General features: G+C 32.0%; 2 protein-coding genes and 1 long non-coding RNA gene across 6 annotated transcripts; 2 read left to right on the forward strand and 1 right to left on the reverse strand.

Moving 5' to 3' along the window:
- Positions 1 to 1,030: 1,030 nt before the first annotated feature.
- LOC122610873 lies at positions 1,031 to 4,268 on the forward strand. The gene is made up of 4 exons (XM_043783830.1): positions 1,031 to 1,524; positions 2,115 to 2,430; positions 3,156 to 3,689; positions 3,938 to 4,268. Exons 1-4 carry the CDS (start codon positions 1,031 to 1,033, stop codon positions 4,049 to 4,051), a joined length of 1,458 nt encoding a protein of 485 aa, XP_043639765.1. The 3' UTR covers positions 4,052 to 4,268.
- Positions 4,269 to 8,754: 4,486 nt separating this feature from the next.
- Positions 8,755 to 9,707, forward strand: LOC122578713 (mavicyanin-like). Its single transcript, XM_043750732.1, has 2 exons — positions 8,755 to 8,938; positions 9,277 to 9,707. The coding sequence occupies exons 1-2, from the start codon at positions 8,767 to 8,769 to the stop codon at positions 9,705 to 9,707; spliced, it is 603 nt and encodes a 200-aa protein (XP_043606667.1). The 5' UTR covers positions 8,755 to 8,766.
- LOC122578714 lies at positions 9,130 to 14,866 on the reverse strand. Of its 4 annotated transcripts, none has more exons than XR_006320542.1 (6): positions 14,642 to 14,866; positions 13,096 to 13,197; positions 12,858 to 13,003; positions 12,196 to 12,466; positions 11,692 to 11,763; positions 9,130 to 9,645 (listed from the first exon to the last, which is right to left on the reverse strand). It is a non-coding gene; the product is annotated as an uncharacterized LOC122578714 (long non-coding RNA). The 4 variants fall into 4 exon arrangements; XR_006320540.1 differs by lacking the exon at positions 9,130 to 9,645 and adding an exon at positions 10,797 to 11,082 and having other exon boundaries at positions 14,642 to 14,865; XR_006320541.1 differs by lacking the exons at positions 9,130 to 9,645; positions 11,692 to 11,763 and adding an exon at positions 10,797 to 11,082 and having other exon boundaries at positions 12,858 to 13,000; positions 14,642 to 14,863.
- Between the last annotated feature and the right edge of the window lie 1,496 nt (positions 14,867 to 16,362).

Genomic DNA, 16,362 nt, shown 5'->3' on the forward strand with positions numbered 1-16,362 from the left:
CCTCTTTTTGTTTAGTTTTAATTTTTCATTCACTCATTTTTTACCAAAACTACCCTAAAAATTTATGTGAAATTGTGATAACTAATTATTTCAAATTGCTGATTACCACCACCACTCGTAGCCGCTGACGTTACTCCCACCACCACCACCCCCACCGCCGTCATCCCCAATCGTCACTACCCTCACCGCCACGGTTACATGGCTTGAAACTCATCTATTATACCATTGTCACAGTCATAATCATAAATTGGTTGTTGGCGAAACCGAATGCCAATTTTTCGTTATGTGTACTAACTGAAATTATGAAATGAAGCTAACAAGGGTTTAAATTCCTTTGTACCGGAAATTATGAAATGCATTTTTTAAACATCCTAATCATTCCAGTTTAACATTCAAGAGAAACACATGTTGTGATATCTACAAATTAGGAGTAATATATAAACAAAAACGCCTTTAATTTAACTTCATTAAAATTTAAAGTAACTGAATTCACAACTTTTTCATAAAAATACTAGAGTATGTGTAAATTATTAATTTGATAAAACAGCCATTAAATCGATGCATTAATTAATAATTCTACAAACATTAAAGATACTAGTAAATCCGATGTAAAAAGGCACTAGTATAGTAAGAACTTCATGATTTTTCTTTTTCTTTCTATGTTTTATTATTAGTCAACGGTCTTCCATTGAAGTTGACTTTCTTGCTCATCAACATTTAAACACCTGTCTCAAACACTCCCATTATATTATTACATACACACCTTGGCTTTTGGTTGCCTAACACTTTGTCAAATTTCCTTCCAAATATTTCCACAAAGTCTTAAATCTGTTATACCTTCAAATCTACTTCTACTAACCATTTTTCTTAAACACTTCACCTATACATACACACACCATAACTTGCGCCTTTATTAGTTCATGATCATCTTATAATTCAACCCTCTCTTTTTATTTATATATATAAACCATTGATTTTCACATGCACCTTTGAATCTATCTATCAAAATTAAGATCCTTATTTCATCATCATGAAGACATCTCAAACATCTTTCTTCAAAACACAATTTAAATCTAGACTAATAAACTTCATTTTCATCTCATCATCTATTGGTTTGGTCATATATCTATTTTTCTCTTCTTTTTCGCTCTTGCCAAAGAATACTACTAAAGTAGTCTCATCAATAGACTCGTTGTTGGGTGGCGGTGATCAACAAATTTCGGCTCCTACGTCTCTTGATCATATCGTTTTTGGGATTGCGTCCAATGCCAAATCTTGGCCTAAAAGGAAAGAATATGTTAAGATGTGGTGGAAACCTGATAAAATGAGAGGCTGTGTTTTTCTTGACGTTCCATTAGATAATAACACTGCCGCGACTTCCGACGACGCCTCACTTCTTCCATCGGTTTGTATCTCTGATGATACCTCTCGGTTTCGTTACACGTGGCGTGGCGGTCTTCGGTCAGCCATCCGCGTTGCTCGTGTCGTCTCAGAAACGGTAGCATTAAATCATTCAAACGTCAGGTATTTATATCTCAAAAAAGTTGAAATGTATTTACTATCCCTCGCATTTTCATTTTCATTTTTATTTTTAATGCAAATTTACTCTACTTTTATATTACTCCAATAAATTTAAAAAAACACACTAGTGCCACGGAGGATTTGAATCGTAGAAAAAATCTCTACCAAATATAAGCTAACCTCAAATCGAATTTAATTTTGTATTGTTACTTACATTATAAATACATACATCTTATATTTTAAACAGGATACATATCATATGATGATATGTGACTATGTGTCGATCAGTTTATTCAAAGTCAAATGGTAAAGACTATTACCTCTTGAAAACAAAAAGTAACAGGTTCAGTCCCTGATATTGGTAAATTTAGGAATATATTGCGGTAATTTAAAAGTTGGGTAGTTTAGCAATTCAAAATAAGAAAAGTCCACACTTAAATTTTAAAATAGAAGTACAACTATTTTATAAACGTTAATAATGACGGTGGTTTAGCAAAACCCATAAGAAAATGCTTTTTTACTTTGACACATGGGGATCTTTCTCAAAATCATTGATTATTTCTTGTTTCAATAAATGTGTTACTATATTTCAGATGGTTCGTGTTTGGGGACGATGATACCGTGTTCTTTCCGGATAACTTGGCGAAGACACTATCGAAATATGATCATGATTTGTTGTATTTCATTGGATCAAATTCAGAGAGCTTTGCACAAAATAGATTCTTTTCATTTTCAATGGCATTTGGTGGAGCTGGATTTGCAATAAGTTATCCTTTGGCGAAAACATTGGCAAAGGTCTTGGATTCGTGTTTGGAGAGATATCCGCATTTGTATGGGAGCGATGGAAGGATTTCGTCGTGTCTGGCTGAACTTGGAGTTGGGATTACTAGAGAAGCCGGTTTTCACCAGGTAAAACTACCTTCTTCTGTCCTTCATTTATATATAGAAACATAAAATTTATAGAGCCATTCAATAACTTAGTTATCTTTTGTCAAATTGTTGTTCACAGAATCTTACATTTCACATTCTTGATTTGCCGTGAGCGTAGCATTAACGTAAATTCTCAATTAATGTTCCATTTTTTTTTTCTTTTAAAAGATATATTCTCTTCATTAAAGGTTATCCCGGGATAACAATCATTTTTAGCTCACTCTACCCGTCTAATTAACTAGGCTTTGCCCTTGGCCGGTTCCAACGATTTTACTGGCCACCCTAACTTTTTTTGATAAGTGCGGATCGAATATCACAACGGATGGTATAGACTATATTATTTTAACCGAGTCCATGCTAGAATCCCCTCACCCAATACCTAGTAGGGGAAAAACCCTTAATAGTCCGCCCAAGGGCACGACAACACATTAGTGGAAAATCTTGGCCTTACTCGAACCCGGGTCTCCCCAAATTCAATCTCTCATAGAGAGACTTCCTTATCACTGAGCTATTAACCCATAGATCGGCCACCCCAAGTAATGAGTTAAAATTAAAATAAAATCTAAACTAAGTTATTAAAGGCATTACAAACAAGTTTTTTATTCAATTTTAATGAAGAAACTGTTGCAGGCTTAGATTCTTGTTTTGGCATATAAGGTTTTAAGATAATGTTTTTTTTTAATGATTCTTGCAAATAAAACCAGATGGATATGAGCGGAGATCCGTTTGGAGTTCTGGCGGTACATCCAATGACACCATTGGTAAGTCTTCACCATGGTGATTATTTGGACCCAATCTTTCCAAATATGACAAATAGAGATGCTATGCGCCATTTGTACAAAGCCGCCGAATTAGATCCTCATAGGATCTTACAACAGACAGTTTGTTATGACCGTTGGTATTCTTGGACAATATCAATTTCATGGGGCTATTCAGTTGAGGTGTTTGGAAACCACGTCTTATTGCCAGACGTGTTACGTGTCCCTGCAACATTTAGCCCATGGAAAAAAGGTAACGTGTTGAACTCACTATTTACTTTTGACATGAGGGAACACGATAAAGATCCTTGTAAAAGACCAGTCGTGTTTCATATGAACACGACGTTCGTTGAGGAAGACAAGACTGTAAGCATTTACAAAATGATGGAACACTCGAATTGCACATCTTATAATGGATCTCCAAGGAATATTGAAACTATCAAAGTGTATGCTCAAAAGTTGAATCTCAACATGAAACAGGTAATGTGAACTTATGAATGTACTATGTGAACTTTCCACATAGTAAAGGTTGATAATTGGCAACCCAAACCAGCCTACAATAAGCTGCCTATATAAAATGAATTTTGAAAATGATTTTTCATTTTCTTCACATAATTATAAAAAAGAGTAACCTTTACTATGTGGAAAGTACTATATGAACCATCCTTGAAAATCAGATATGATCAAAATAGTCCTGATGATTGTGTTTTTTACCTGTTTTGAAACAGATGTATGCGCCTAGACGACAATGTTGTGATGTATTGCCATCATCAAAACATGAAAAGTTGGACATTGGCATTAGGGAATGCCATGAAGATGAGTTGATTCAAATGCCCAAGTAACATCAATTTAACAAGGTGTCTGTTGTATAATGTTTGTGTGTACATAACATACCGGTGATTAATGCCTTATCTAATTACACAGCCATTAGTAGACAGAAGAGTCAAAATTGGATTATGAGATTCGGAAATTATTCATATACAATGGATGGAGGGATTAGAAAGAATTATGTTTCAATTTTAGAAGAAAAGTTATGACTGAATGGAAAATAATAACGGAAAGGAGAAATGTTAGTATTTTGCCTATGAACTGATAATTAGACAATTAGTTATTGTATCATTGCATTGGCGTATCGAGAGTTTTATTAGGGTGGTCTAAGTGTCTTAATTAACAGCCCACGTTCAACTAAGTTTTCTTTGTAATTTATGTTTTTTAACATTAATTAGGCACCAACCTAATATACTATGTCTAGACCCAATTTAAGGTAAAAATATTTTCAGGCCCCCACTGGTCATTTGTATGGAAACACAAAATGGGAATCTTCGTATCGTCGCTGTAGGTTTATACTCAACGTTATTGACGGTCATTGCAGTGAGTAATATTTCGTATTGATCAAGTTGATCAATATGTAAGTGATAACTTCGAGTATTGACGATAATTACACAAATTTAGCATTTATAATATCCACCTAAAATAGTCAAATAACTAGCAAATTAAGGCTTATATCTTTTATTGCTCTATAAACCCCTTATAGATTTCTTTTTAATTTGTCCCCATAGATATGAAAGAGAATTTGGTCTAGCGCTACAAAAGTTTTAAGAAAACCAAAAGTTACAGAATAGTTGAGCATAACTTATATCGGGTTAGTCTCATCGAAAAAGATTTAGCTATGAAATGTAACTAAAATTGGAGGTGGCAAGTTATGAAATTAATTTATATCGGGTTAGTCTCATCAAAAAAGTTTTAGCTATGAAATGTAACTAAAATTAGAGGTGGCAAGCTTTGAAATTAACTTATATCGGGTTAGTCTCATCGAAAAAGATTTAGTTAGTCAAATCTTATAAAATTTATTAAATGCCATTCCATTTGCTAAAAACCAAAGAATAGAAAAAATACTCCATGAGCTCATAGATAGATCTTCCCGATTGGAATATTCGATTTTATCATGACTCATGAGTGAAGTATAACAATAATACTTATAATCGTTTTATTAATTAAAATAGAATAGAATATGAAAGGTAAGATGTAAATAGTTACATACACAAAAAAAAAGGTCCGAGTCTTTAAAAGGGTACCTTTTATTTAGTCTTCCTTCTTTGATATAAGTATTAGAGATAAGAGAAGAAAATATCACATACAGTCTAGTAGTTCCATACTTCCAATAACAATTACCGTATAATGATTAGTTTCACTTTACCTACAAACTTTTCTAGAAATCTAGAATTTGAGATTGCAATGGCACACTAGCACCTTGAACGAACTACATTTGCTTGAAGTGAAATTGGGCTTTAGGAGAGCCCAAAATTTTTAAAGGCGTGTCAATGTGTCATTCATCATTCATGAATTACATGAATAGCCAACGTGATTATTAAAGTGGGTTTGATAAAGCCCAAAGTTTTGATACAAATAGTCAAATCTATGGATTGGTCCATTGAATCTCTAGGACACTGCCATATTAAAGAAAATGATTATTTTTATCAAACCAAACCTCATTTATTCTTGCTGTAATGCTGTCCATCATCGTATTTGTGATTCGACTCAGTTATCAGGTAGTATGCTTAGGAGATGTTTGAACTTTCCAACTTCACTTGAAACCTAAATCATTGCAACTTGGGAGATGTTTGGGTTCAATTGTGCAATCGTTTCGGTTTAATTAAGGAATGAGAATGGATTTTCAAATCCATCACCCTAAAACCTTTAAGAGTAATTTCAAAGTTCAAATTAAGGGGTTAGATACCCAATTTACATTCCCACATTCATTAACCTAACAATCAAAATGAATGACAATTCTTCATTCTGTACAAAGATACTTGGTTTGTATGCTATGAATCTTTAGAGGAGTTTGTCATGTCAACGTTCACAATATAGACATAATTCAAAACTCCTATGATGAAAGAGAAAAATGATATGTACAAAAGGAATGTCTCGTGATCCTTGTATGTAAGGCTGACAATTTTGACACAGAACCTGTTAATACGACATGACACGACCTGTTCTTAACAGGTTTCGTGTCTTAACAGGTCCGGACCTGTTAAGACCTGTTAAGATTTGTGTCTTAACAGATCCGGACCTGTTAGGACCTGTTAAGACCTGTTAAGTTATACTCCTATATAAAATACTAAGAATTTGATATTATGATTTGATATATGATTATTATAAGGTAAATATCTATAAACTTTTGTAGTGCAAGGATTATTATCACTATATAATAGTTGAGATTTGTATCGTGAAGGTCTTTTTTTACTATTAGTCGAAAATTCTATAAATTATATGTTAACAGGTTTTAACAGGTGCACCTGTTAATTTTCGTGTCGTGTTCGTGTTTGAAAAAAATGACACGATAAGTTAACAGGTCGTGTTCGTGTTTGTTCTTTACAGGTTCGTATCTTAACATGTTTCGTATGACCTGTTATGCTAGTCTTACTTGTATGTACATATGTATGTGTATGTATATATAAAAAATAAAATATATGTGCCAAACAATCATAACGAAAATGTCAACCATGGCAAAGCATAATTGGAGGCACGTTAAACAGATCAGCATGTCTTATAAAAGTCTTACAAAATCAAATTACATTGGCAATCGATGATAAGTGCATTTATTTGAGTTTTAATATATATGTTTCAAAATGTATAAATTACAGATGATTAATCAATACATTATTGTATAAATGATAGAATAATCTATCTAATTTCTCAACAATATATAACTACTATAAAACTAATAGAAGTATATATATATATATAATTATTAAAACAGTAGGAAACCGAACGATTCTAGAGCCTCTAAAAAATCTAACCTATTTTATAAATTTGCCACGTAAGATTTTATCCTATGTGGCATCTCTATAATTTTTTATCAACATTTATTAATTTTTATTTATTATTATAGATTCAAAATAAAATAAAATTATTTCCTTCCAAATTAACCATATATATTTGATTTTAAAAGTATATTAGATATTTAATACATTACATTATAATAAGAATAAGAAGTTACGTATATTACTGTAAACAAATCTTTTATATTACTTTAAGACTCTTTTTTTGGGTTAGATTTTAAAATTCTTCTATATTACTTGAAATATCACATTTTAAGAATTTTCTATATTACTTAAAATATATCGTTATACTTTAAATCCTATTGATGATATCATATCACCGTATGAATGTTTTTATTAGATTGGTTTTCTCTCAATATATATGATCCATCTCCAATTCAATATGAATATATGATATGTTTCTCTTACATGTTTTAGTTTTATTGGTTTGTAGTTTAATTTATATTTATAATTTTTTTTTATATTTAATACAATGATTTTTCAAAGTTTATGAGTTCCTTATATTCAGATCTTTAGTTTGATACTTTAACAATAGTTGATTAAGATGCGATAATTGATGGGAGTAAAAGATGTAAAGTTCATTTATCTATAATTTCCAAGGGTATGTATTATTGTCTCTTTCTTTTTAGTTACATACATAAACCATTAAGGATTTGTTAATTTTCTGTTAATCGTTGTTGACATGGGTCTTACATTTATTGACTTTTGTTGTTCAATTAACTTTTGATCAGGCTATCAGCTGGAGAGTGAAATGGATGCGAACTAGAGTTTGTTTTTTAATAGAGTTCAAGTTTCACATTCTATTTTTTTTTCGCAGTTTTTATACTCCGTATATCTTTGTTATTTTTTCAATGCATCATCTTTTGATTTATGTGGCCGCTTGATGTTATTAATACTAAAAAAAATGGTAGATTGATGAAAACTTTGACCCCATGCATTTAATTGGTACTCACGTAACCTCCAACAAGGATAGTGTCAAAGTAAGTCAACCACTTAAATTTAATTCTGCCTCTGACAAGATTCGAACTCAAGTTATTCCCAGAAAGTGGTAGCTGGTGGACATCTCTTCGTGTTGTTAATACTATTATAATTATTTATTATGAAAAGTATTACTATTGATGATATTATTCATGTGATTAGATATAATTACATATGATATTGTTTTATTTTTATTTTTATATATCTACCAAATAAAGAATACATGGTTGTAAATCTCGGTTATCTCGGCCGATATATCCCTGATATATCGCTTATCGGTGGTCGACTGAGATGATATATTACCGATATATCCCCGATAAATCCGATATATCCCCGATAAATCCCCGATATATCGCTTATCGGTGGTCGACCGAGACGATACCGAAAAGCGATATTTACAACCTTGAAAGAATATCAATGAAAACTTTATTAAATTGATTGTTTTAAATAAGCGCACATCGTGCGGGTAAAAACCCTAGTATATATATATACACTCACATCTACATTGTACCTGGTACGTAAAAGAAAAAAGTCAACTACTCAAAATGTCTATACCAAATCAATTCCAAAATCAAAATGGTGATCACTACTTTGGAATCAATACATTTTCATGTAATAATTAAAAACATGAACTAATATGACCTTCATGTATATAAATATATAAATTTCTACAACCTAAACCGCATATTAATCCTCTCAAAAAACTCAACCATATATTCGACTAATAGAACACATTAATGGCTCGTGCAATGGTGAAGGAAACCTTACTAAGCATCGTTGCTACGGCGATGCTCATTCAATTGGCATTAGCAGTGGATCACCCCGTGGGTGGGTCTGGAGGGTGGGACACATCAACTAATCTCGACTCATGGGCGTCATCACAAACATTTACAGTAGGCGATAACTTAGGTAATTGACTTGTGTCGTACAAATTTTTTCTTTATCTATTAAACATGTGTTTCAACTGATTGATTTGTTTTAGCTTATGCCAAGTACTTACCAGTTTTTGTCTTTATGAACAAGCAATAATAAGCATGTAAAAGTAAGCCTTTTAGTTTATATATATATATATATATATATATATATATATATATATATATATATATACATGCATACATAAGCCTAAGCCTTAAGCAAACCTACCCATCTAGACACCAAAGTAACCATCAGTCCACTGGCTGCCAGAAGCCGGTATTTCTCTTTTTTACGATGTAATAATAATCTTGATGTTGTGTACGTTGTTGCAGTTTTTACTTTTTTACCTAACCACGACGTGTTGGAGGTATCCAAGGATGATTACGATTCTTGCACAACAAGTGGCCCGATCTCTAATGGCGCTCTTACTCCCGTGACCGTCAGTCTCACGGCTGCTGGAAGTCGGTATTTCATTTGTGGCACACCTGGCCATTGTGACCGAGGCATGAAAGTCGAGATTAAGACCATAGCAGCCGCAGCCTCTGGACCACCAACAAGCACCCCTCCATCCTCTAGTTCGCCAACGACACCAGTTTCTACAGAGTCTCCTCCATCATCGGAAGACAAACCAGCCCCACCAGTTACTTCAGGTGGAAAGCCTGTCAGCGATGATGAACCTGCAAAGCCGTCACCATCATCCGCTGCAATAGAAAAAATAAGTGTTGTTTCTATGATGGGAATCGGGTTCCTTCTGGTGATATAATTAGCTAATGTTTATTGGTCTTTCATGTATATTATATTTATTTTATGGATCTTGTTGTCTTCATTAATTATTCATGTATTGCATTAGTTCTATGTTCCAAAATTATTTTAACAAATCGTGATAATAAATCGCATGCTTTTGTTTAGGAATTAGCAAAGATCCCAAAATACTGAGACGGTACCAGTACCGCCAAGTTCGTTACCGAGGAAACCGAATTTGGTACCGAAAATATGAATAGTTTATTATTTTTTATGGGCAGCAATAAATCAATATAAAAGGTCACGTTTCAGTTGGCAGTTAAAAAAAAAGGTCAAATTTCAAATACAGAGCATTCTCCTTTATATTGCAAAATATCGATCATATCATTGCTTAGAAGTTAGAAGAATAGAAGACGATTTCAAGGATTTTAAACAAAAGATGTTCTAAAACTGCTTATTCTTGCAAATTACATAATGGTTTTAGTGTTTTGATTAAATCAATGACTATATAAATAAGTAGTTGGAAACTTGGAATTTGTTGGGGTACCAACTGGCTACTTCACCTTCTTATATATAGTTGCACCTTTATGTTGGTGTTTAATCTTACTGCTACTATATTATTAGCAATAGCTTTAAATTTTACATTTGATATTCAGTTCGGCTTTCATGCTTACTAGTATTAATTAGTTAGACATTTACATTTTACCGTAGAGTATAATTAGTTACTCGTATAATTTTTTAAACACTTGAAAAAATGATATTGTTAGTTGATCAAAGAATAATGTCAGGGCGTATTTTGTAATCTTGTACGGGACCAACGAGATCCATAGGATGGCCCCCCCATAACAGATAGTAGAACTTGATATATACTTTTAGTTATAATGCCTTGTAGAAGTGAAAATATCGGTACCAAAACCTGTACCGAACAAATACCGATATCTACATTTCGATATAATATCGGTTTTGGGTTTGAAATTTCGATATAATATCGGTTTTGGGTTTGAAATGGTTTCGATACCGATTGGTACGGTACTGAATACCATCCCCCTTTTGTTACAAATGTTATACAAGTATATAGGATTATAGTATACCCTAATAGCCTCACCGATAATTATCATATAACCAAATTTTGATACCAAAACCATTAAAATTTATCTTTTCTTTTGAATGTCAAATCTACTCTATTTCTGAACTATCACATGCAAGGGATTGAACCTTACTTCGCCCCAAAAAGGTTCAAATATTTTTTGCGCAGGTCCCGTACTACGGAACAACTAACTTCTAAAGTTGTAAATAAGCACTCCATATTACTTGATTTGATGAGATAGCCTTCTAAATATATATACCGACTCAACCAATTACTAATGAAAGTAGGCCTCAAATCAGATCCACAGGAGCTACATTAAAAGAAAACGAATTTATACCTTTCAGAAAGAAAAATAAAAAAGAAACTGATAACTTTATATGAACAAATATTCGTATACAACAAGCCACAAAGTTGTTAAAATTATAGCTTAGGTATACATTGAAGCCTAAATCCATTTCAATTAACACTCGAAATTTAACGAATTTTTACTCTATTAGATATGAAGTTTTAAGTTCCTCTTGATTTGCGTATAAAATAATCAACAGATGTAATATTAAGATAACAAGAAAATTAATCAATTAGTATCACCAGTCAGATAAAGACACAGGGTCAATTTCCAACTCCTTTTTTTTCGGCCAGGAATTAAGAAAATCTACTTAAATTCATACATAAGTCGGATTATTTGTTGATAGACCATATATGTTTCTGCCATATATGTTGCTAACCTTTTTCTTAATACAAGTGATTATCAAAGCTACAACTCTCAGAGTCTTGATCATTTCCACAAAGCGCATGATAAATCGCAATCAATCAACTAAATCTTTTTTTTAACATTAATGAAGTCTAAATTATTAGTTTTAAATGAATAATCCTATACTTTAAGAAACATTGGCTTCATTAAAGATACGATAGTTTGTACCTTGTGAGTACATATTAGAAAACCTCAAATGACTATGCCCCTTTTGAGGATTAATTTCATACACACTTTCACCTGAAGACAATAATGGGAAATCATAATCTTAGATAAATTTTTGGTATTAAATAGAAAATTCCTAGCTATAAGGACGGTTCCTAATTTTTTTTAACAACAAATTTCATTAAGCCAATTCAACAACCGCAAGATGGCACCCTGAATCATTAACATTCATGCCCACCTAGAGAGGCAAAGCCTGCTACCTCCTAGCCAACCTGCGATCTATTTTTAAAACTGCTTTGAATTTCTTTTTTATATATAAATTTATCAGCTTGACATCTTACCGACCTATAAAGCAATTCATATATAAACCTACATCATGTTAACGTTCGTTTTATATTCTCCTTTCCACATGCCTTCATATATATTTCATTAAAATAATATGATATTAGTCATTTCAAAAGAGACAGACATAAAAATAGAGTAGGCAAGCATGAAACAAAAGAGTACCTTACATATGTCAGACGACCAGATTAGCGTTCTTCCAACAAAAAGCCAGTGCAACCATAGGCCGAGCCGGAATTCCAGCCAACTTAACCATTACTACATCAAAGGATGCAGAAATTAGTTCCAGTATTAGGGTCATTGAGATGAACACAAATGAATGTGAAGAACTGGTTACGACCTTCTCTTCTTTCTTTGACTGGTCAAGGGAAAAATTGTCAATTTTAAGTGGATTAGACAAATAACTAATAACATCATCAAGAAGTGGTTGTACTCCCTGCAAATAAAACAAAACAAATGATAACAAACATTTCATGGTTACTACACAGGCTGCCAATAGAATTGTGAACAGAACAAAGACATTGATATAATACAAAAGCATTTTTTGTTCTATAAAAAAAAATACAAAAACATTTTATATACCCTGTTCTTAAATGCACTACCCAACAAAACTGGTATAAACTTTTGTGCTATAGTTGCTCAACGACTAGCTGCCTATTCAAAACCAATAACCAGAACACAGGAACATTAAAAGCACAAAGGTCAAGCTATACTATTAACCAAATACGAATTGACCCAGAAATAAACTACAGAGAAAAATCCAGGGAACTTTTGAAGAGAAAATTTGGTATTTACCAACAACTCGAATGAAAAAGGTATCAGCATACCTCAAGGTCAGACGATATAGGTTCGTCACAGAGAAATGCTTCCGCAGTTCGTCATCAACATCAGAGTCTGCTTCAACTAACTCATGGTACTTTTCAGCAGCCAATGCTTGCATATCAGCTGAAATTTCTTCACCACTTTTTCGCTGCTGGGGGATAGAAAAGTTAGGATAATTGTTACTATCATTTATATCATGTAATACATTAACTTGTCACTAAATTAATAAATTTAAAGACAAACCCGCTGCTTTTAGTTTCACAAGATCCACAAAACCCTGAAAGTCTTCTTCCAACCCAATTGGCACTTCCACTGCAGACTGTGATGTAGAAGCTTTTTCCTTGCCTAAAAGAAAGTGTACCCAAATTTTTTTCATGAACACTTAGGTCCCATACCCCATATTTAATGAAAATGATACATATATATATACATTACAACATAACTAACATGCAAATTTAGAAAGTTCTCATTGGAGATGATACCCATATAGAACTTGATACAGAACAACATACAGGGCAGGGAGGAAGACAGAAGTGTCCATGAATGCAAATGGATCCCATGCCCTGGACTTCGTATTTATTCAAGTTGTAAATGTAAAAGAACCAGCACGTTGGATTCTTTGACATGAATTATAACCAGTTAGCCTACTTATGTACTAAAATAGCTAGAACCAAATGGGTCAAATCAGTTGAAAGGCACATAAATTAGCTAGACAAGCCTTCATGAAGGCATGAATCACATAATTCAATACCAATGACATTTCATGAAGCCCAAAATGCAATTGAGGTGTTCTTCCACTGAAATACTCGGGACATGATCATGATGTTATAAAGATTACAAAATTAACCGGACCAAGTAAAAAGACAACATTCGTATGGTAGATTTCTATTCCCAATCGGCTCAGGTGATGGATTGTAAAGCCAGAAAATTCTCAAACTCAGCAAGAGATCTGGGCGGGTTGTGAAGATCTTTGCTCGGTTCAAATTGGCTTTATTAAGACTGAGAGACACATCTATTGTCATACACAATTGTCTACCATCATAATTTTATTATGACAAGTGTACGGTGTTGTAGTAGTTACGGAAAACACAAGCTTTTAGAATTATATGCAAATCACTAAAAGTGGGGAAACTCTAAAGCTAAAGCAAAATCCTCGCTAAAAAAACAGCCTAGATACACACGATGAATTCTCAAGTACAAGCCTCAAAGTACAAGAGAAGTCGAAACGAGTGTCTAAGTGTTCTTAGTAGCCAAGAATTGCAAAAGCGCTTGAAAACTTTATAATAAAATGCAACCCCAAATGTCATAATAGTCAAAAATATGCAACTCAATAGCAAATATCATCAGGGAATACCAAAAAACAAAACAAAACAAAAAAAGAAACAGAATGAGAGTACAAGACAAGGTGAAACTGGTGTTCTTGTAGTCGAGGATTAGGGGTTCTTGAGTTTTAGGCAGCACGTTTTCAATTGAAATAAGACTTGTCAAAATAACTTTTATTATTTATATTAAAATATGTAGTAATACTTGGTAAATACGAAGCAAGATTATTATCAATCATACATGTTAAAACTATTCAGACAGTAACAATTCCTTATTGAAAAATATCCAAACAAACAAATTTTAGGGGGCAACGGTCATGTTAAGTGGATGATTCTACCAAAATTATTATCAATCATATAATTTGGAATCATAAACAAATTGTCTTCAAAAAATTATCTTGATAAACTAGTGTTAAATAACGAAATAATCATTCAAATGTTGTGGAAATAACAAATAGTGATCGTACCTGATGATTGTCGACGCAATCATGATGATATCTTGAACCCAAGATGTTCTACATAATCATCACCCTAAAATATAATATTAATTTTTTTTATAAAAGTATGTGTATATGTATTACTTAATAGAGAGAGAAAATATGGGATCCTCGACTCGAAAATATTAGTCGGAAATTGAATTAGGGTTTGGGGCTAAAAACTGATCCAGATTGAGATGAAATACATACAAAAACAAGAGGCGGATTTGATTTATTGATCGTTGGAGTACGCGGGGATGCTATGGCGTTCGAAATAAGCAGTTTCAAATTTCAATTATCCGAATTTATTTTAATTTTTTAGTTTATATAGAGTATTTTTTTTTTATGAAATAAAAGGTTATCTTCTTGTTAAAATAGATTTTACTACTATCAATTAATATGAGTTTTATCTATTAAGTAAAACATAAGTTTTATGACATCATACTTTTAAAAAAATGCATATTTTATATCATTCAACTTTTTTTATATTAATTATTTGATTTTATTTAATTGATTTATTTGTTTACTTATTTTTTTAGTATACTCTTACTCAAATCTTTATATATAAGTGAAACTTGAACCGAGATTAATTCTCATAATGTCAAAAATTTTACCAGCGGGTAACAACGCCATTGGCATCATCTTTCATTAAGTTTTAAATTTATATTTTTTTTAAAATTTTTAAAAGCTAGCTTAAGTATCATATAAATTAACATGTAACCATAAATTTATTTTTTTTGAAACTTTATAAATCAATTTTCAAAAATAGAATCTATATTTTGTATGTCAAAATACAATTTTAACTAAATTTATTATATGTTGCAACAATTGTGATTTAGAATTGTGTTATTGATCAGTTAATAATAAAAAATTTTAAAAAAATTCATTTTTTCTTTAGGTGAATAATAAGCTTTCTAAATTTCTAGTATAATATCAATGTAAAAAACATAATTTTAAAATTATTTCGATTTTAATACATGTTCACTTGACAAAAACTTTTAATTATTAGGTGTCATACTTTTAAGGGGGTGTTTGGTACAATGAATGGAAAGGATGGAAATTGAATAAGAAACACTTCTCATGTTTGGTTATAATGGATAATGGGAAAGAGAATCGAGAATAGATAATCGATTCCATTACCTCAATTCTCTATGAAATGTAGAGAATTGATGGGAATGGAAATTTTTAAATATTTTTTTTTTTGTTATAGTGATGTTATATGTATTAAATTTGATTATTATTTAAAATTTAGTATTTTTTATATATTTATTTTCTGCTTGTACCAAACGACGGAATCGATTCTTTTTCCAAATACTCATTCCCTTTCCCACTATATTCATTCTCTATTACATTTCCATTCTTTTTTATTCACTCCTACCAAACACCCCTTAAGTTACGGAAAACACAAGCGTTTAGAATTATATGAAAATCACTAAAAGTGGGGAAACTCTAAAGCTAAAGCAAAATCCTCACTAAAAAAACAGCCTAGATACACACGATGAATTCTCAAGTACAAGCCTCAAAGTGCAAGAACAGTCAAAACGAGTGTTTAAGTGTTTCTCGTAGTTAAGAATTGCAAAAGCGATTGAAAACGTTAAAACAAAATGCATCCCCAAATGTCATGATAGACGAAAATATGGAACTCAATAGCAAATACCATTGGTGAATACCAAAACCAAAAGAACATAAAACAAAATTAACAGATTGAGTGT

Source organism: Erigeron canadensis, chromosome 8, assembly GCF_010389155.1.
Source record: "Erigeron canadensis isolate Cc75 chromosome 8, C_canadensis_v1, whole genome shotgun sequence".
Taxonomy (NCBI): domain Eukaryota; kingdom Viridiplantae; phylum Streptophyta; class Magnoliopsida; order Asterales; family Asteraceae; genus Erigeron; species Erigeron canadensis.